We start from the raw sequence: 20,668 nt of genomic DNA, 5'->3' as shown, positions 1-20,668 counted from the left end.
ACGAACAGTGTTATAGGGTACCCTTAAGTGAAACAATAAAATCTGCTAAGTATTAATTTTTAAAAAGGAACATTTATTAACAGGGAAAGCACCATGTTTCACATTTGCTATCCCTTTAAAATTTTATTTTATTTTATTACCACCGAAACACACTAACTTTCAGAATCACTACCACTTAACGGAATCCGTTAGATTTCCGTTAAGTTTATTAAAAACAAAATTAAAAAATTAAAAAAAATTAAAATAATAAATAAATAAATATAAAATGAAAAAACCACCCAAAAAACCCAAGCCCTCCCCGTCATCCACCCTCCCCCCTCTCCCTGCCAGCGGCCAGCGCCCAAACCCTGCCGGCGATTCGGGTCGGAATCGGACCCCTCCCCTTCCCCACCCAAAACCGACAATCCTAACACTAATCCCCCTGCCCGAAACCACCCTAAACGAGTTTTAGGGTTTCGCATAGGGTGGTTTTTGGTGGCAGGGAAATCCTTCGTCGCGACCAGAATAGGGAACGGGGGACGAGGAGGGGCTGGATCGGGTTTCAAGGGGAGAGGGGCTGGGATTGACGGGGGTTTCGAGGGGAGAGGGGCTGGGATCGACGGTGGTTTCGAGGGGAGAGAGAGTCTGGGATCAATGGGGGTAGGGGAGAGAGGGGCTGGGATCGACGGAGGTTTTCGAGGGGAGAGGGGCTGAGATTGAGGTGGGTTTCGAGGGGAGAGAGGGGCTGATCGGGTTTTCGGGGGCTGGGAATGCGACGCCGGTGCCGACAGTCAGGGTGGTCGGAGTCGCAGGCGGTAGGGGATTGGGCTCAGGCGACTATGGCAGTGGCTTGGTGGCTGGCTGGACGGTGAGTGGTTGTTGCGGCGGATTGGCAGCTGGTGGCTGGACGGTGGTTGGGTGGTGGCAACGGAAATACTAACGGTGTAAGTCAAGTGGTAGTGATTATAATAGTTAGTGTGTTTGGGTGGTAGTAATATAAAATAAAAAATTAAAGGGGTAGCAAATGTGAAAAAGGGTCCTTTTGCTGGTAGCAAATGTGAAATTTTCATTTAAAAATGAAAGATTACTGCCCACTTTGAAATTACCGAGTACAATGTACTAAATACTAGACCTGGCAAATGGGTCATTCGTGTCGGGTCATTTTGGGTCGGGTCAAAAGGTTATCGGGTCAAGTTCGGGTTGGTTCGAGTCATTTCGGGTTTCGGGTTGATTTCGGGTCGATTGATAATCGGGTTGGGTCGGGTCAACACTTTAGGTCGGGTCAGTTTGGGTCAGGTCAATTTTCGGGTTGGGTCAGTTTGGGTCGAGTCAATTTTCAGGTCCAATTTTCGGGTCAACTTTGGGTGTGGTCAACTTCGAGTCGAGTCATATTCGGCTGATTCATTGGGTTAAATTCAACTCTGCATATATATTTATTTATTTATTTTTTGACGAAAAACTCACTATATTTATTAAGGCTATTTTTTTCATGGATTATAGTAATTGTTTGACTTTTATTAACCCTTTTTTTTTTTGTGTGTGTGTGTGTGTTTAGACAGAGAATCCCTTTCAGGATCTCCTGAAACTAAGAGGGATGCTCTAACTAATTGAGTTATACCTCACTCTCTTATTGATCTTAGTTTTAATACGTACTCTTATTATCATTGTCATTGTTGTAATAATTTCTTTGAATTATTCTTATACTCACTCCGTCCCAAATTACTCTTAACGATTTGACATTTTACACTATTCACACATCTCACTTTGACCATCTTTTTTAGCTATTATATGAAAGTCAATGTAGTCATGTAAGATGTTGTTGGGTCTATTTTAATGTATAATTTCCTAATATAAACTTTTTATAACTTATATAATTATGAAAAAATTGAAAAGAATAATCCGACTTTTGCCCAATATGTTCAAAACGAGCCAACCTTTAAGTATTCTGGGAATAAGCCCACCTTTCACCTCTATTTTCTTAAAATGGGTCTTTGACTTGCAACCTCTTAAGCAGGTTAATTTTTTTTTTTTCTTAATATTTTCTCCTTAATCTCTCTCCTCTAACTTTCACCACCATTACCCCTCCAATCTTCCATAACAGCCACCTCATCACCACCACTACCCCTGCATAACAGTCACTCCCACCACCTATCACAACTTACCTCTGCTCGCCACCACCCTAGTTTACATCTGATCACCACCACACCAGCCCACCACTAACCCCTACCACAAAACCTCCCTTAATTGAACCACCACTTTTCACCTCACCACCACTCAACTACGCGAAACACCAGCCAACCCCCAAACACGCTGCATCAGACCAAATCTCCACCGCCCATGGCCCTACTACTGACCCCCACAGACCACGTCCCCTTTAATCGAACCCTATCCCCACCTAACTAAAATCCAACCTTCTCTCACCTAACCACCACTCCATCAAATCCCATTCCCGAAACCCGCTGCGTCGGACCAAAACCCCACCCATTCTGACCCAATTGGACCGAAAACCACTCCACATTACCCCGCGAAAGTCCCAATTAAACCCACCTTGGAGTACGAGAAGAACTCATGGAAGGGGGTGGTAGCGGCTGATTTTCGACGAGGAAGGGAGTGGTAGCTGCCAGTGGGTGGGGAAAGGGGTGATAGGAGCATGTTCCTAGAAGAGGAATGGGCTTCTCCGGCGGAGAAGGGTGTGGCCCGGGAAGAGGGAAGGAGTTCTGATTTTTTTTTTAAATTAAAAAAATAGGACCAATTAAAAGGTGACACGTGGCAAGTCACCTTCTAAAATCAGTTACTAAATTATAAAACCGGTCATGGGCTTGTTTTGAGAAAATAGGGGGCAAAGGTTGGCTTGTTCCCGGAATATTCAAAGGTTGGCTCGTTTTGAGCAGATCGGGCAAAGGTGGGATTATTCTTTTCAATTTTTCCTATAATTATTTACTAAAAGAAGTTAAAGGTCGGGTCATTTTCGGGTCGGGTCAACTTCGGGTCGGGTCTTTTCGGGTCCCCGGTCAACTTCGGGTCAGGTCGTTTCGGGTTGGGTCATTTCGGGTTTCGGGTCAAGTTCGGGTCAGTTCCACTTCGGGTCGGGTATGAGTCGGGTCGGGTTAATTCGGATTTTGGGTCAATTTCAGGTCACTGGTATTGGGTCGATTTCGGGTCATTTGGGTTGGGTCATCGGGTCAGGATTGCCAGGTCTACTAAATACCAATCAGTAAAACCATTTATAGAAAATCTTTTTTAAGCTTTTTGGACCGACTTTCGAAATGAAACAAAATTTGCACAAATTTGGAAACATCTGATTCTTGGCTGTCAATAGTATTAATGATGCCCTGGTTTTTCAATCTAATATCTCTGCTGGCCTCTTAAAAACAGAGTGCATGCTTCTATCTGTGCTTACTCTCTAGTGCATAGCAGTAGTGTGCCTACTTCTCTGCTACCTTGAGCTATCAAACTCAAGCAGAGAGAGAGAAAAAAACAAAACCAAAAAAAAAAAAAAAAAAAATCAAAGGTTGGGGCAAGTATGACAATCAAAAGCTACTCAAGTTCATTTCATACTTACGGAGTACAAGCTTTGGTAAGTTCAATTTAAGAAAAATAAGCTCAAAAATATATTATGTTCTTCAAGAAATTTCCAAAATGTAAAGCTCCATGTTAATAAGTTTCAAACAAATTAGGCAAATTTAAGATGAAAAAAGCTTATTAATAGAGAAATTACCCAAAAGTTTGTATAAGCCTTAATTTTTACGAAAAACAGATTTTAAGAGTTATATTGACATAATTGTTGCACTTGTTTCCCAAACTCACAGTCTCACACATACACACACACACAAAAAACACTAATTGTTGCACTCATACAGTCAAACTGGTCAATTTTTCTTAAAAAATATACTTGGTATATATAAACATTCTTACTCCACTTATTTTATCTCACATATAACATATACTTGGGCAGGGAAATTACATTATAAGATCCTTGGGCAAAATAAAGAGCAAGAGAAGGAAAAAAAAAGCGCTACTTTGAGTACTTTCTAGGGCTAAAAACAGGTTATTTTTGCAATATAATCCCGCAACATGTTGGATGAATGCAAATGCGTAAAAGGCAGCAGGAACAATACAGTTCTTGAGCATCCTATTACATAAAGCATTACTACCACATAGGCAAATTTAACTACAGCATGTTCCCCACAGGTATTTGAGTGCAGAACGAAAAAAAAAAAAAAAAAAGGGAAACCTACTTCAAGTTGAGTATCCCAGAACTAATTGAATAGTGCAGAAAAAGTAGGCATCCAAACCTTGGGGGACAATATACATAACAACATCGAGAAGTTAGACATCATTCATCATCCTTGTATGGGTATTCTTCTGGAATTTGCTTGAGAAGTTTGACTTGCAGTTCATACGCATCATCCCCACGAAGCATATCACGAATCCATGTAACTTCTGTCTTCATTGATACCTATATATACAGGTGAAGGGGAAGATGTACTGATTATATGTAGGAATGTAGCCCAAAAGATAAATATGGCAACGATGACTCTGTAGAAAGGTTAACTTTCATTAATTCCTTTCCAAAGGATGAAAGTTGCATATACGATTGGAAACATAGGTGACAAATTTAACTGTAACATGACAGCAAACTCACAGGCATGCTCCACAAGATAATAATAATAGCTCCTATCAGCTTATAATGCCAATCTGAAAATTAGACTTCAGTAGCACACTCTGCTTCAATATGAAAACAAGTAATACATGTCATGGACCCAAGTCAACCGTGGGTGGTGTATTCAAGGCGCAAGAAAGGGCAGCAGCAACCAGCAGCATAGGGAAGGCATTTCTTTGCTAAGGGCCAAAAACAATTAAGAAGAAGGAAGGAAAGAAAGGCAACCATCTTTTGCTATGTTCATTTATGGTTTTTCCTAATTAGTAAAGTAGTCACAAGCATCTCCCTAAGATCACCTTTGATCAATAGTTTAAGTATGTTAGTTCTACCTTGTAGTAGTTTTCATCCAGAAATTTGTAAGGCAAACCAAGGGAGTGGCTACCTCAAGTGGCTTGGAGACTTGTAGCCTCAAGCTACTAAAATATCCCTTGTAATCCTTTGATTAATTATATGAGAAATCAGCCCTTCTTCCATTAATTGAATCCGTTTACTTCAGTAGTATTACAACCGATCCCGGTCTATAACAACTTGGTATCAGAGCATCCGATCATGGCCGGCGGACCTTCATTGACCCAACGCGCCGACGCGGTGGATGAGAAATTGGAGGAAGTCGAGTCAAGGCTGAAATCAATTGAGGAGAAGCTGACTGACCAAGGCAACTCCATTGGTCGTGCAGTCGCGGAAGCCGTAACCAGGGCCATGGCCGACACTCAGAAAGCAATTACCGACAATTTCACCGCCCTCTTCGAAGCTGAACAAAAGAGACAGGAGGAAAGCAGAGTGCGGATTGAAGGGCGGTTTGACCGCCTTCGTTCCGACCAGGACTTACAAGTAGCAATGGCAGCCAAAGAACGGGAGAAGTTTCAAGAAGAAGTGCGCGCAGCACTGGCCACGACGGTGCAACCCAGACAACCACCACCTCCGCCACTCATACCATTAAACGGTGAAAACAGTCAGAACCACGGGGAGAATGAGGTGAGGACTCCTCGCCATGGGGGGTTCGGTATGCCAGAATGGAGGGTGGTGCGACGCGTGAGGTGGAAAAACAAGAAATTAGATTTGCGGTGTTTGAAGGAAAAGACCCTGATAACTGTGTCATGAGAGCTAAGATGTATTTCGACTTTTACCGGTTAACGGAGGAGGACAAGGTGTCGGCGGCCGTGGTGGCGATGGACGGCGCGGCACTGCAATGGTTTCACTGGGAGAACAAAAGAAGGCCATTTGGAGGGTGGATTGACCTGAAGGACCGCCTGCTACGAGAATTCCGGCCTTCGAACGCCGGCAGCCTCCACGAGCAGTGGCTCGCCGTTTCTCAGGTGACCACCGTGGAAGAATATCGACGTAAGTTCATCGAACTTGCTTTTCCATTAGAGGATATACTGGAAAGTTTAATGCTTGGCCAATTTGTGAATGGGTTGAATGAGAAAATTAAGGCGGAACTAAGGTTATTGAATCCTATGACCTTGGAGAGAGCCATGGATTTGGCTGGGCGGATTGAAGAAAGGAACAGGGTGCATGGAGGGGGCAAGGGAAATTCAGCATCTTGGAGGGGTGGACCAAGTCACATGGGCCTGGCCCAAACCCAGAACGTGAACCGGAGTCGAGGGGGATTGATCCAATCCTACGGCTTACCCTCTTCCACACCCAACAACCGGGCTTGGCCACGGGCCCCGAGTCACAGGGCTCCATTAACGTGGGCCACCCAGTTCATCCCAGCAAGCATCGAAAGTCAGCAATGGGCCCAGAAGACTCACGGAAAGTGAACTCCAAGAGAAGAGAGCCAAGGGGCTTTGTTTTCGTTGTGATGAGAGGTGGGGTGTTGGACACCGTTGCAAGAGGAAGGAGATGAGTGTCTTAATTGCCGGAGTAGGGGGCGAAGAGGAGGAGATGAATGCGAATTACTCCACGCAAGGTGTCCACGTAGAGGAGTGGGAGGAACCCGAGCCCAATGTGGGGGTCTCCCTTTGTTCGGTATTCGGTATTTCCAACCCGAAGACAATGAAACTTAAAGGGGTGGTCAAGGGTAGACAAGTCGTAGTGATGATCGATCCGGGAGCAACTCACAACTTTATTGCCACCAAGTTGGTGGAGGAGCTTCAAATTCCTCTCACGAAAGGGGGAGAATTCGGAGTTTCTCTCGGGAACGGGGATACCGTTCGTGGAAAAGGGGTGTGTCAAGGAGTTCGAGTCAAATTGAGTGGAGGGGTGACCGTGGTAGAAGATTTCTTGCCGCTCGGTCTTGGTAGTTCCGACATCATATTAGGAGTACAATGGTTGGAGAAACTCGGTACGGTCACGACGAATTGGAAGACGCACGAGATGAGCTTCACAATGGCCGGAACACCGGTTAAACTCATCGGAGATCCGTCCTTGGAAGCCACACTTATTTCCCTCAAGGCTATGTTTCGAACCATCACAAAGCAAAGAAGTGGACTATGGGTGGAGATTTATCAGATTAAGCAGGCCCAAGAGAAAGGAAAAGGCACTAATGGGCCTTGTAAGGGTGTTGGGCTGCCAGAATACTTGGGCCTATTTTAAAGAAGTTTAATAAGGTTTTTCACTTACCAAAGGGGCTACCCCCTTCTAGAGGCAGGGAGCATGCAATTGTTTTGAAGGAGGGTCGGGATCCGGTTAGTGTAAGGCCGTACCGATACCCACAAATTCAAAAAGACGAGATTGAAAGGTTGATTCGAGAGATGCTAGAAGCCGGAATAATTAAACCTTCAACGAGCCCGTTTTCAAGTCCGGTATTACTAGTGAAGAAGAAAGACAAATCATCGAGGTTTTGCGTCGATTATCGGGCTCTCAATTGTGAAACCGTGCCGGACAAGTATCCAATTCCGGTGATTGATGAGCTTCTAGATGAGCTCCATGGCGCGGCCATTTTCTCGATATTGGATTAAAAATCCGGGTATCATCAAATTCGAGTGAGAGCCGAGGACACCCACAAAACGGCATTTCGCACTCATGAGGGGCACTACGAGTTCCTCGTTATGCCTTTCGGGTTGACTAACGCCCCGGCCACCTTCCAATCCCTCATGAATGACATCTTTAGGCCATTCCTAAGGAAATTTGTGTTAGTCTTTTTCGACGATATTCTTGTATATAGCAAGGATGAGAGTGAGCACCAAGATCATTTGCAACAAGTGCTTCACAAGTTGGCAGAGCATGAATTATATGCCAATTACAAAAAGTGTGAGTTTGGAAGTCAAAGGGTAGCCTACTTGGGGCATATTATATCATGGCAAGGAGTGGCAATGGACAATGAAAAAATCAAGGCCATCCTTGATTGGGCCAGCCCACAAAATCTCAAGGAGTTGAGAGGGTTCTTAGGCTTGACGGGCTATTACCGCAAGTTCATAGCCCACTATGCTCAAGTGGCCGGGCCACTAACCGCACAACTCAAGAAAGAGGCGTATGGGTGGACCGAGGAGGCTACCGAGGCTTTCGAAAGACTCAAGAAGGCAATGACCACCGCACCGTTACTTGCCATGCCCGATTTTAAAAAAGAGTTTGTCCTTGAAACCGATGCTTCCGGTTATGGACTCGGAGCGGTTTTGATGCAAGGAGGTCGTCCGATTGCGTATTATAGCAAGCTTTTAGGGGTGAGGGCTCAAGCTAAGTCCATTTATGAGAAAGAGCTTATGGCAATTTGTTTAGCTACTGTCAAATGGAGGCATTATCTATTGGGTCGACACTTTGTAGTGCGAACGGATCAACAAAGTCTTCGCTTCATAATGCAACAACATGAGGTGGGAAATGAATATCAACGTTGGATGAGGAAGTTAGTGGGGTTCGATTTTGAAGTCCAATATAAACTCGGAGCCTCTAACCGGGTGGCCGACGCATTATCGAGAAAGCCATGCGAGTTGAATACGCTGTTGAGTACTCAAAACATCAACCGGGACAAGATGAATCAAGAGATAGAGAAGGATGAGTGGATTGCTGAAATTAAAAGAGGGCTAAGGCCCAATGAAGTTGGGCCCAATGGTTTCACTTTAATTAATGGGCAAGTCCAGTACAAAGGAAGAATTGTCCTTCCAAAGTCAGCAAGCATCATTCCTCAACTACTACAAGAGTACCATGACTCTCCGATGGGTGGTCACGGTGGAGAGGTGAAGACCTACCTCCGAGCGGCGGCCGAGTGGTACTGGCCTGGGATGCGCAAGGCGGTGGGTGAGTATGTTGGATCATACAATGTTTGTCAAAGGAACAAGGTTTCACATAAGGTTTCCGCAGAAAATCAAGTTGGTGAGCCGTGTGATGGGAAACCCTCCCGCACGGTTCGGAGAGCACTGAATTCGAATGAGAGGTTCACCACCACATCATTGCACGCTATTTGACTATTCCTTTTTTCTTTTCAACGGGAGAGATGGCTGAGTGGACGAAAGCGTCGGATTGCTAATCCGTTGTACGAGTCATTCGTACCGAGGGTTCGAATCCCTCTCTTTCCTCTTTTTCGCGATTTACTTGTTTCTAGGCCCGTAGCAATAATTCTGATTTTACGTATAGACAATTCCTCAATATCTTGTTCATTCACAACAAAATATTTTCTTTGTGTGTCAGTAAAAAAAAACATGCTATCTTATATTTCTATATAGGCATAAGTAAGCAGTTCTTTTCTTAATGTATTGGACCAAAACCTCATTAATTGATCCAACCACTTCCGGTACCGACGGCCGTTTGGGAAGATGTGTCCATGGACTTTATCGAAGGCTTGCCGCCATCAAAAGGGGTGGATGCAATTTTGGTGGTGGTGGACCGGTTCTCTAAATACGCACATTTCTTGGGGTTGAAACACCCTTTCACCGCCCTTAAAGTGGCGGAGCTCTTCATGAAAGAGGTAGTTTCGACTGCACGGGTTTCCCTCGTCAATTGTTTCCGACAGAGATCGGGTGTTCTTGAGTATATTTTGGAACGAGTTATTCCGACTACAGGGCACGCAATTACAGAGAAGTACTTCGTACCACCCACAATCGGACGGTCAGACTGAGATTGTGAACAAGAACCTTGAAGTGTATCTGAGATGTTATGCTTGCAGTCAGCCAAAAAGGTGGGCTCAGTGGCTGTCGTGGGCGGAGTATGCATATAATACTTCCCCTCATACGGCCACTAAAACCACACCCTTTAAGGTGGTCTATGGCCGCGAACCGCCCAAGCTGCTGAAGGTGGGAGTGGGACAGACTCCGGTGGGATCCCTTGGGATCCCTGGAGGAGCAACTTAGAGAAAGGGATTGTATGCTAGATGAGTTGCGGCTTAATTTGCTCAAAGGGCAGCAGATCATGAAGAAGCACGCGGATAAGCACCGCCGCGAAGAGGTGTTCGAGGTGGGAGATGAAGTGTTTTTAAAGATCCGTCCTCATCGACATCGTTCCTTGGCCAAGCGACCGTTCGAGAAGTTAGCTGCTCGCTTCTACGGCCCTTTCAAGGTTCTTCAGCGAATAGGCAAGGTGGCATACAAACTCGATCTACCCAGTTCTTGCAAACTTCACCCCACTTTCCATGTGTCCCAATTGAAAAAGGCTACGGGGGCTAGCACCGGCAATCAAACTATCCCGGAGCAACTTACCGCTGACCTCGAATTGAATGTCGAGCCTGAGAAATTACTCGATGTCCGCAAGCGTAGGGAGGTAACACGGTGGTCCTAGAGGTTCTCATTCAGTGGTCAGGTTTACCGATGTTCGAAGCGACATGGGAGAATTATCAAACAATCTTGGATCGTTTTCCATCTTTCCACCTTGAGGACAAGCTGAAGCTTTGGGGGGGAAGTATTGTCATGGACCCAAGTCAACCGTGGGTGGTGTATTCGAGGCGCAAGAAAGGGCAGCAGCAACCAGCAGCATAGGGAAGGCATTTCTTTGCTAAGGGCCAAAAACAATTAAGAAGAAGGAAAGAAAGGCAACCATCTTTTGCTATGTTCATTTATGGTTTTTCCTAATTAGTAAAGTAGTCACAAGCATCTCCCTAAGATCACCTTTGATCAATAGTTTAAGTATGTTAGTTCTACCATGTAGTAGTTTTCATCCAAAAATTTGTAAGGCAAACCAAGAGAGTGGCTACCTCAAGTGGCTTGGAGACTTGTAGCCTCAAGCTACTAAAATATCCCTTGTAATCCTTTGATTAATTATATGAGAAATCGCCCTTCTTCCATTAATTGAATCCGTTTACTTCAGTAGTATTACAACCGATCCCGGTCTATAACACTACACTAATATGATTATATGACAAGAAGATAAAACTAGCATTAGATAACAAGTACTCACCATCTCCAGTGCCCCTCTGACCACACCATTTAAAACATTGCAATAGTGAAGGCCTTGGCACGTGTCAGGAAGCTCAACAAAATCTACCAAAGGGTTGTCCTCCAAGACAAGGCTGCAAGTTGTTCCCTCTGCATCCCAATTAGTGACTGTTGCACTCACCCCCAGAAACATTTTGAAGCCAACCTGTTAGCATGCCATACATTTCTGTTAGAAAGTCTTCAAAAAGCACCTATAAACCACAATAAACAAAATAAAGGATGTTTTCTTTCTAAAATTATAGAAATATATGGTGTGCCTGTATGCTGTTCAATAACAATATTTTTGTTCCCAGCACATAGGATAATCAACAACATAGAAAACACTATCTTACAAAGCCATCAGCTAATATGCTATTAGACAAGACTAGCTTTTCAACATTCATCACATTAAACAGGGCTTATCATAGCATGACAATTACTCAAGTCACAAACAGATACCAACTTCAAAACTTTGGAAGCTTCTCTTATAATAAACATCATTAGAATAACATTAATCCGTCTTTAAGGAGGCTAAACATAATCATATACTTGTAGGTTTTTTATTCTCTTTTAATCTCTCACTCCCTCTCACAAATAACTTATACAAAGCGAATATTATTCATGTTTAATTAAAAACAATCGAACAACTGTATTATTTGTACAATTACAAGAAGGAAAAATTCAGAACAGGAGTTCACTGAGACTGACCTAAATTTACAATTTAGCTAAAAAGAAACAAGATAGAATTAATTGTTTTTAATTACCTTAGTTGTACAAAAACATGTCACACATTTGTGGTTTACTAGTTTATAAGCTTAAAATTACTGATGCATACAAATGTAGCTTAATTCATTCGACCTGCTACAAGTATTGATGTAAAATTACAATCAGTCATACATCAAAGAAATACCAATTGAGGGGAAAATTTACTCAATGTCATATGTCAGAGTTAAGGAATAGTAGCCGATTCAGTTGAGGAATACTGGAACTAAAGTGCATCTAACTGAGACAGATCAACTGCTGTAATCAATAGATAACTAAGATAGGTAACTGAAAAGAACGCACTTCAAATTTGCATGTATACAATAATAAGAAATACAGCACGAAATATAACCTTTGCTATGACTTCAGCAGTTTCCTTGAAGTCCACACATCTAGAGACATTGGATTTTGCTAGGAACTCATCAATCAATCGCACACCAATATTATAACCCCTACAAGAAAATTGAACATCAAATAAACAATTACAGGTTGAGACACAACAGATAACTAATGTGTTTCGGCAATGTAAAACCAAAGCAAGAAAAAGGGAAGACACAGCCCATTATAAATTTTGAGTTACAGCAAGTTTATTCGCTACAAGGAATTTTTAAAATAGAACTTCTGCTAAGTTTGGACGCTTGAAAATGCACAAATGTTCCTACACTTACATGAAAAAGCAAGACTTGATATCGGCATTTAAAAAAAAAAGACCTAATTAATCATCTAGTATCTATCACCAAGTTGTTATGACGTTCAGTTATAATAAGTGAAGTGTCAAAAAAATCCTTACCTATCACATAATGTCTAGCACATAACATTTCAACTGCAGAATATCTTACCAGTAATTAAAACCTTTTACAGTCTAGGCGAGAAGTGATGTTGGCTTTACATATCATTGCCAAAAGAATCATCGCTATGAATCCAAAAGCTTTGATAAAGTTTTGGACTTTTAGTACTACTTAATGCAGGCCTTGCATGAACCGGTAATTAAACCAAAATTCAGCTGAAAAGGGGGTACTAAGAGATGCACAATACTTCACAAATATTATCAGACTCTTCATTTTACTTCAAACACCCATGGAAAATACTTAAAACTTGTTTAGGATGAAAAAGATACAAATTTTTAATGAAGTAGACAGGTCTAAAAACTGGACACTTGCTTGTACGACACTAACAACCAATTTGACTTTTAAATGTTCATGCCAGAAACATTCATCAGCAATATTGACTAGTTTAATACTCCGTACTTCATATTTTAAGAGGTCTAAATGTAATAAATCAAGACAAGAAGAGCAAGATAATAATCAGGAAAAAAAAAAAAAAAAGGTTTAAACAATGGTTCACCACCACATCAGCACCCAGCAATCTACCAATCCACAGAAGAGCAAATAATTGATTGACAAGCATGCCACAAGGCCCACAATAAAGAAGTCAAAGAAAATGAAAAAATTAAGAATGAATTTGGAGAGAGGTTACATTTGATCAAGCTGCTTGTTAACTTCATCAACTTCTTCCAGATCTGTAATTAGTTGACGAACTATTGCTCCATATGTTAATGTAAACAACTCTGCATTCTATTGCACCAATCCAAGCCAATTCATGCAATCAATCAATCTTATTTTCAATCAATTTATGCTCTTGATTAATAATTAAAATATGTTCCTAAATCCTAATTACAATCAATTGTAATTTTCAATCAAATTGTTCCAAGAAGAATAATATGGGAGTGCAATTATAAGAAAAATAATAACTCACAACACGCTCAGCACTGGAAAAGATGGCCTCCCCAGATCGTGGAGCAACTGCCGGCATCTTCTGATCTCACTACTTTAAAGAGAGATTTTAGAGAAAGAAAGAAAAAGAAAGAGAATACAGGGTGATTTTGCTAGGATAGCATACAAGTACGAATTCAATCAATCAAGTAAGAATTGAAGAGTGCAATTCAAATGGGCTTTTAAAAATAAGGCCCCATTCAATAATATGCTTCAAGTCCGCTAGACTTGTTCAATGAGCCACATCAGAGATTAAGCTAGAAGAGCCTAAATTTCTATTTACAGGCAACATCAAACTTTTACACCGTACAAAGTAAAAGTAGTATTTTGAAATTTTAACTACATTTTGATTGTATTATGCCATAAAAACAGTAGGCATTGTTATCCAGATAATAAGTATTAATCCCATAGTAGTAGTACTAGAAAATGAAATAATGCAACTATTAACCTTCTGTCAAATGAAGCTGATTTAACTATTTAAGTGCTTTGAAGGTAGCAGTGAGGTGTCTATAGTGTAGAAGCCCATCGATTGTGTATGAGTTCGTTGATATAACTCATTTAAAATGAATTTGGTAATCCGTGACACTTTTTTTTTTTTTTCTCAAACATGGAGTAATCTGTCAACACATAGTCACATTTAAAGTGCCCTGATCCTCAAATGAACACTAAATATAAAACTAAAGTTTCGCTCCCAATCAGATACACATCCTCGATTCTAACTGATTCTACAAAACTAGTAATTTCTGCAACACATTAAAATTTTGCTGGACATTTTGTCGAACAGTTTATGGGCACAGTTATTAGAAAATAATGGAAAGTCAATGATTGCAGTCTAAATCTCGAAATTTTAATGAAACTAATTTAAATTGATGATTTTTAAACCCTAATTTCAGTGAATTTACCAACGAATCACCTAATTTGAAATGTGATACCAAATCGAAACAAATTCAAACTTAGTTTTCGACAATAATTCACATTTGATCGAATCATCGGAAATAAACACGAAATAGTAGTATAACTCGTGGATTAAATAGATAGGAAAAAAAAAAAAAAAAGTATACCTGGAAAATGCAGTTAAAGCTGGGAGCTAACGAAGAACAAAATCGGAGAGAAAATGAGCGAATCAAGATTGAAGTAGTGATTTATGGAGAACATGCGATCATAAAAAGCATGAGCAGATTGATTGTTGAGTCTTGAAAGATAGGAGATGTATGCGTTTGGTAAGGGAAGAAGTAGAATTATGACTTATGAGAGGAAAGAAATTCCCGATTTAAAGCAATGACTGTAATTAGGATTTGATTAGCTTTAACTGCATTTTGTATGCTATTACTGACAGTTACGAGTAATTAATTACAAGTTAAAAAAATGTGATTATTTTGGTTTACTCGATAAGACTTGCAACCAAATTAAAGGTTGGCAATCCAAATTACTCCCTCCGTTATAATGTTAGTCCCATATGGAATCAATCACATAAAATAAGAAAATAAATATATTTGGAATCTAACATTAAAGTACAACATAATTCATAATTAGTTTACCTTGTTTAGCTTTTTTGATTTTTTATTAGGAAAGCACAAGTCATAAATTTAAGGTAAAAATTTCCTTATTTAGAATCATGTCATCAATCCACAATCAATTAATTTCCAAAAATTAAGTTATAAATGAAATATATTCAATATGGGTAGATCTTTTTGAAACACCCAAAATAGTATATGGGATGACATTATGAAACGGAGGGAGTATTGAATATGGCAGGAAGGTGTACATTAGTCGAGTCTGTGTTTTCTTCTTTTCCTGTTTATTTAATGCAAACTAGTATTCTTCCTAATTCTGTTTGTGAGGATATTGAGAGGAATTGTCGTAAGTTTTTATGGAATAAGGTTGATAAATCAAAGTATACTATCAGGTTAGGTTGGAATCATTTGGTCTCAAGTTCACATTCATTCACACATTATCAGAGGTCATTGACAAATATTTTTGTGCAACTCCAAGATTCTCTACAATTTTGGGATTGCTATGTGGCCACCAATATACCAAATGAGCTTAGTTCATAAGGTATGTCCAGTCGCCCTCCAGTTGACTATTGAGGATTAGCATATTGGTTGATTTTTGTCAAAATTAAAATAAATCAGAACTTTTTAAGATTATTAAATTTAAATACTTTCAGAATTGGACATTCCTTTGATTGAACCTCCCACCAGCTTTTATTTCTAAATCCTTGTCTTTAGCTCTTGAGCTCAATAAAATAACAAATCTAATGTTCATGTTGGAAGCATCTATTCTAGACGACTTTCAGTACTTTGAAGTTTTAACTCCTTCCATATATACGTTGATAGAACATAGAGACATTACTATATTTTTAACTCCTTCCATACATAAAGACAATACAATTATGTTTTTCTACTTTACTTTTTGATGAGGAGGGAAAAAAAATGTTGGAAAAGCTAACAGCAACACGCAATCCAGTTGCAAATCAGGGCTATCAGGCCAATTAGCTTCAATAATTTACAAGCAAAGAAGACAGGATATCTGTGAATTCATGGACTGCTATCACCATACATACGTAGTTAGCTTAGCTGATCTAACCACAAAATGAAAAGTAAATTACACCAAAAACTGCTGTTATAGATAGCGCATTGCCATCAAAGAATTGATACAAAGTCAAGTATTCCAGTCAAGTACTCCAGTCAAGTAACCTCTTTATTCGCACTCCACAAAAATTTTACATCACCTTTGATAATCACCTGCTTCTTGCGTACATCCACTGTGTATTCTTTAAACCCTGTCAGTTCAAGGTAAAGGTTGATTACTTCATAATAATAAAAAGCAGTCAACATCATTCATTACGTTAGAATCAATTGGTTTCCAACTGATACAGGATGGAATAAGGTTTTTATCAGTTTTTCTTTATTAAGTTTCCAATGTTTCAGAGATTTAAATTACCTGTCATTTTTGACAAAACTCTCAACACTTTGTCACGGCAGGAGCTGCATCCCATGTTTGCACTCATTACTATGACCTGATGCTGCATAGAAATGGGGAGATGATAGTGAAAGAACACCGACTAATATAACGTTACATGTACAATGTATGAACATCTACAATAATTCCTTTCACCACAAAAAGGAGAAAAAAAAAAGGTGGAATAATTATGCTTATGTTCGGTTAATCTACAATGGTATCTAGAGATTGTTTTAGTTTTTGTTTATATTTTTGAATCTTTCTGGTGCGTCATATTCTGACCAAGTACAAAATGAGAGCAAGTCAATTTATTAGAATACTTCACTAGATTTGTTTAATGGATTTGATATTTAGATCAGCATATACTGAGTTTCTGACCATGAACAATAACTCTTACTGCATTATTAGAAACAACAGCTAAAAAGGATATCAACAAGCCACCCTCCACATAATAAAGAAGGTACTCATGCAAATTAGTAGCTGGAAATTACTACCAGAAGATGACAACTTTGTTAAGTAATAAGACACCAATCAACGCATATGTGATAGAAATTGTTTTTCATGATCAAACCAACCATTAAGAATATATTAAGCAAAATTAATGATAAATTTAAATAGCTATGAGGTCTTATAATTTGTTCAGAAGAAAAAAGAGCAAGAAAGGGAAAATGTTCATGGCATTTGCAATTCTGCTTCAAAGGAAAATGAACCCATTTCAAATGTCGCACAAGCACATATGTATGCCAACCAAGATTGTTCATATTCAAGGATGGAAAGATCCAATCACTGAAAATTCTTGCCATTCAAAGACAATAATATACCTTGAGTATAATGCAGTAAAAAATATAAAACAACAACCAGGGAAGAGGTATATGAGATTACTTACAGAAGGGATTGACAGATCTTCAGCAGTAACTAGAGGTAGGTTCTTCCCTGCTCCCATTTCAACGGCGTTGTGCACTCTTTTCTTGTCACCCTTTCCAGCTTTCTGGATAATGAAATGATTGGCACTACTCTTCTTCATTCTATAAACCAATCTAACAGCATGAGTTACAACACTAATCAAGTGTCGGGACCAAGCATACTATATAAGGGTAAGACAGGGGACGATGTCAAAGTAGAAAAGGTTTGGGGTTGTCATCTTTCAGCATTTGAATACTCGTATATAAAAATGCCACTAGCCAGTGTAATTCCAGGCTTTCTTCTTCATGCATTCCACCAAGATGGCTATTAGATAAGGTAGAAATAGGAGAGGTAAGAAAATGTCAAAACTCCTGGGCGGCTATGGCCTCCATGTTCATTTTAATCCATAAAAAATTCTCTAAAAGCATTATTTTACTATAAGAATTCGATGGAGAGGCAAAAGCATCATATAAAACAATTCCAAAATATGTTAAGAGCTAGAGCATTGAACTTCATTGTTAATGTTTATGACAATTATTAGACAACAAATAAATTAACATACCAAAGTTTGACCAAGACAAACACTGTTGCTAGACCCACCTCCAGTTCTCCACCCCTTCCTTTGACTTTTGGCATGGCTTGTTAAGCGAAGAGATTTAAGAGTACCAATAATCAGACCCAGTACTTTGAAAGCTTTAAAGTTGAAACTAAGGTCAAAACAATGTAGTAGATGAAACAAAAAGGGGTTACAGCTCCTATAAGACCTAACTCAATACTCAATACACGATTCCTAAACTTTGAAGTAAGGCAGAGAACAGTACAATTCGTAAAAACTTAGGAGAGCACAAGACATTAGGCAGAGTACCGAACCAAATAACAAAATTACAAATTGGAAAGTTGAGACCATGACAATCAACTGCACAAACAGCCACCATTAGTTTCACTGCAGTGCAAGCAAAGTTTGGAAAGCAACACTTCCTAAGTTCTAATACGTACAGTCTTCTAAAAACATAAGTGTTGAAATGTATACTTCATCAGAAAAGGATTTTGTATAGCAATCTGTTTGGACAGAATACAAATAAGGGGGTGAGAGGGGAAGTGGGAAGACTGGATGACACCCATCTCTGAATCTATGTGAATAAGAAACACCAGAAGTGAGAGGAAAGGGAGCCCAATGAAACAAGGAATAAATGAACAAATTTTCAGGCACCAAATCACAATCAGATTCAATATTAAAATGAATGATCGCCGCAGTATATGCCATCAGCTACCCATAAGGCAGCTATATAACACCTATACTACCACATAAGGGTAAGGAGGAAAAAAATATCAAATAAGAGACGGTTACATAATGCACTATTGTCTTTACAACTTGTAAGTATATACATCACCAAACAAAACAATGCGAACAAGTTTAAGCATTCGATTTATATGAGATGAGCAAGGGAGATCTCAGTAGTTGAAGCAATTATATAATCTGATCAGCAGTTTGGTGTCAGGTGAAGCAGAGTGAGCTTACGCACGAAGCAAGAAGAGAACCAGATCAATTCTCCAGCAGAAAACCAAATAAACAGGGGCTGGAAACAACATATTTGGAATCCCCCACAATATCCATTAGAGAAAAATGACTCCATATCCGGTCTCTGAAACGCAGGACATATATCACCGTTGCCTCATAAATCGGTCCCTGTAAGTTCAATTGGAGTAAAATCTATAAACATAAAAGTCGAATAGATAAACATAATACCAACAAACATAGCAATCATAAAATATACCTTGGATAGTGATGATTACTGGGTGTTTTGTTCAATAGCAAAGCTCGCTCCCTCTCCTTCTCAGCCTTCTCTCTATTGAGTCGTTCTTCCCTAAGCTCCTCCACTGTCTTCTTGGTCTTCTTCATCATCTTACCATTAGTCTCTTTCCTTTTTTCCTCCACCTCCTTATCAGGCTTCAGTGTATACCAAGGAGCCTTCACCCCTTTCCCAGCAACACCATAACCAAGCCTATACACCTCATCCTCAGGCCCCACCACCCTCACCTCCTCCTTCTTCATCTTCTTCCTCTTACTACCTTCTTCGTCTTCTTTCTTCACCTTCTTTACAACCTCAACTGGATCGAATATCTTTATTCCGTCGAACAAGTTTAAATGCTTCGAATCCGATTCCGATTTCGGTTCATCTGCGCAAATTGGTGGTTCCGATTTCAAATTGGTGGGATGAGGATCAACGCCACGAGCACGGCGGAGCTGCAGAAGGCGGAATTCGGAGTCGCGCTTACGAGATTGGTCGCGCTTGAGTTGATCATCTTTGGCGGCGGCTTCCTCGTCTTTACGAACTTTCTCGCGGTTGTCGAAGTTGTAGACATTCCACTTCTTCTGTGGAAGGATGTTCAGACCTCCATGTCCACCCATACCTCAAGATCCGCACAAGATCGTTTCCGCGGGAACTTAGGGTTTCACTTGGAATTCAACTACGGGAATTTTCTTCAGTTATTAATCCCCACTTCCCCAGTACTCAACATCGCTAGCGAGCCCCCTTCTTTTTTTTTGACACAGCCTAACCCCTTTTATAACAACAAAATAATCTACTCCGAATTCGTGAATCACCGGTTCATAAATAGTACGGAGTCTGTAATAAATAATCCCTAAATCATATTCGGGTTTTGTGACTCGTGTTGTCAAGATTACTTAATCAAAGGTTTTTCGATCAGTCATAGATTATTTGTTGGATCAAGGGTTACTTGATTAGGGGTTTTTTGTTCGATCAAGGGTTATTTGATCATGTTTTGGTGTGTGTCTGTCGACATAGAGCTGTCAAAAGTTGACCCGGCCCGAAATACCGACTCAAACCCGATGATTAACCGACCCATCCGAACCCGAAAAAATGGTGACCCAAACCCGACCTGAAACCAACCCTAGACCCGAGTTGACCCGAGTATGTGAGACCCGAACCCGAACATGAACTGACCTAGAGATGACTCGACCCGAATGTAACCCGTAAATTGTTGACCTGAACCGAACCCGACTTGAACCAAAATTGACCAAAACCTGTTTTAACCCGCCAAAACCCGAATATAACCCGACTTATTACTAACCTGACCTGAATTCAACACGACTCGTTCCTAGCCCGACCCGAATTTAACCCAACCTGTTACAACCCGACCCGAAATCAACCCAACTTGTTATTGACCTGACCCAAATTCAACCTGACTTGTTATTGACCCGACCCGAATTTTACCAGACCTATTACTAACCCGGGCCAAAAATTCAACTCGATCTGTTACTAACCCGACTCGAAATCAACACGACTTGTTATTGACCCAACCTAAATTCAACCCAAATTGTTCCC

At 40.4% G+C, this 20,668-nt stretch overlaps 3 protein-coding genes across 4 annotated transcripts; all 3 read right to left on the bottom strand.

The window, feature by feature from the left end:
- Positions 1-3,879: 3,879 nt before the first annotated feature.
- On the bottom strand, positions 3,880-14,743 carry LOC110704644 (trafficking protein particle complex subunit 3-like). 2 transcript variants are annotated; one of them, XM_021882464.1, is made up of 6 exons: positions 14,519-14,743; positions 13,441-13,512; positions 13,162-13,259; positions 12,038-12,137; positions 10,907-11,089; positions 3,880-4,438 (listed from the first exon to the last, which is right to left on the bottom strand). In XM_021882464.1, the coding sequence occupies exons 2-6, from the start codon at positions 13,495-13,497 to the stop codon at positions 4,316-4,318; spliced, it is 561 nt and encodes a 186-aa protein (XP_021738156.1). In that variant the 5' UTR covers positions 13,498-13,512; positions 14,519-14,743; the 3' UTR covers positions 3,880-4,315. The 2 variants fall into 2 exon arrangements, with proteins under 2 accessions (XP_021738156.1, XP_021738155.1); XM_021882463.1 differs by having other exon boundaries at positions 13,441-13,509.
- A 1,175-nt stretch (positions 14,744-15,918) lies between these two features.
- Positions 15,919-18,409, bottom strand: LOC110704643. Its single transcript, XM_021882462.1, has 3 exons — positions 17,305-18,409; positions 16,401-16,482; positions 15,919-16,239 (listed from the first exon to the last, which is right to left on the bottom strand). The coding sequence occupies exons 1-3, from the start codon at positions 17,440-17,442 to the stop codon at positions 16,145-16,147; spliced, it is 315 nt and encodes a 104-aa protein (XP_021738154.1). The 5' UTR covers positions 17,443-18,409; the 3' UTR covers positions 15,919-16,144.
- A 224-nt stretch (positions 18,410-18,633) lies between these two features.
- On the bottom strand, positions 18,634-19,884 carry LOC110704642 (leukocyte receptor cluster member 1 homolog). The gene is made up of 2 exons (XM_021882461.1): positions 19,097-19,884; positions 18,634-19,008 (listed from the first exon to the last, which is right to left on the bottom strand). The coding sequence occupies exons 1-2, from the start codon at positions 19,729-19,731 to the stop codon at positions 18,984-18,986; spliced, it is 660 nt and encodes a 219-aa protein (XP_021738153.1). The 5' UTR covers positions 19,732-19,884; the 3' UTR covers positions 18,634-18,983.
- Positions 19,885-20,668: the final 784 nt, after the last annotated feature.

Source organism: Chenopodium quinoa, unplaced genomic scaffold (genome assembly GCF_001683475.1).
Source record: "Chenopodium quinoa cultivar QQ74 unplaced genomic scaffold, ASM168347v1, whole genome shotgun sequence".
Classification (NCBI taxonomy): domain Eukaryota; kingdom Viridiplantae; phylum Streptophyta; class Magnoliopsida; order Caryophyllales; family Amaranthaceae; genus Chenopodium; species Chenopodium quinoa.
Note: the sequence above shows the minus strand (reverse complement) of the source record. Positions and strands in the feature narration are given on the sequence as shown.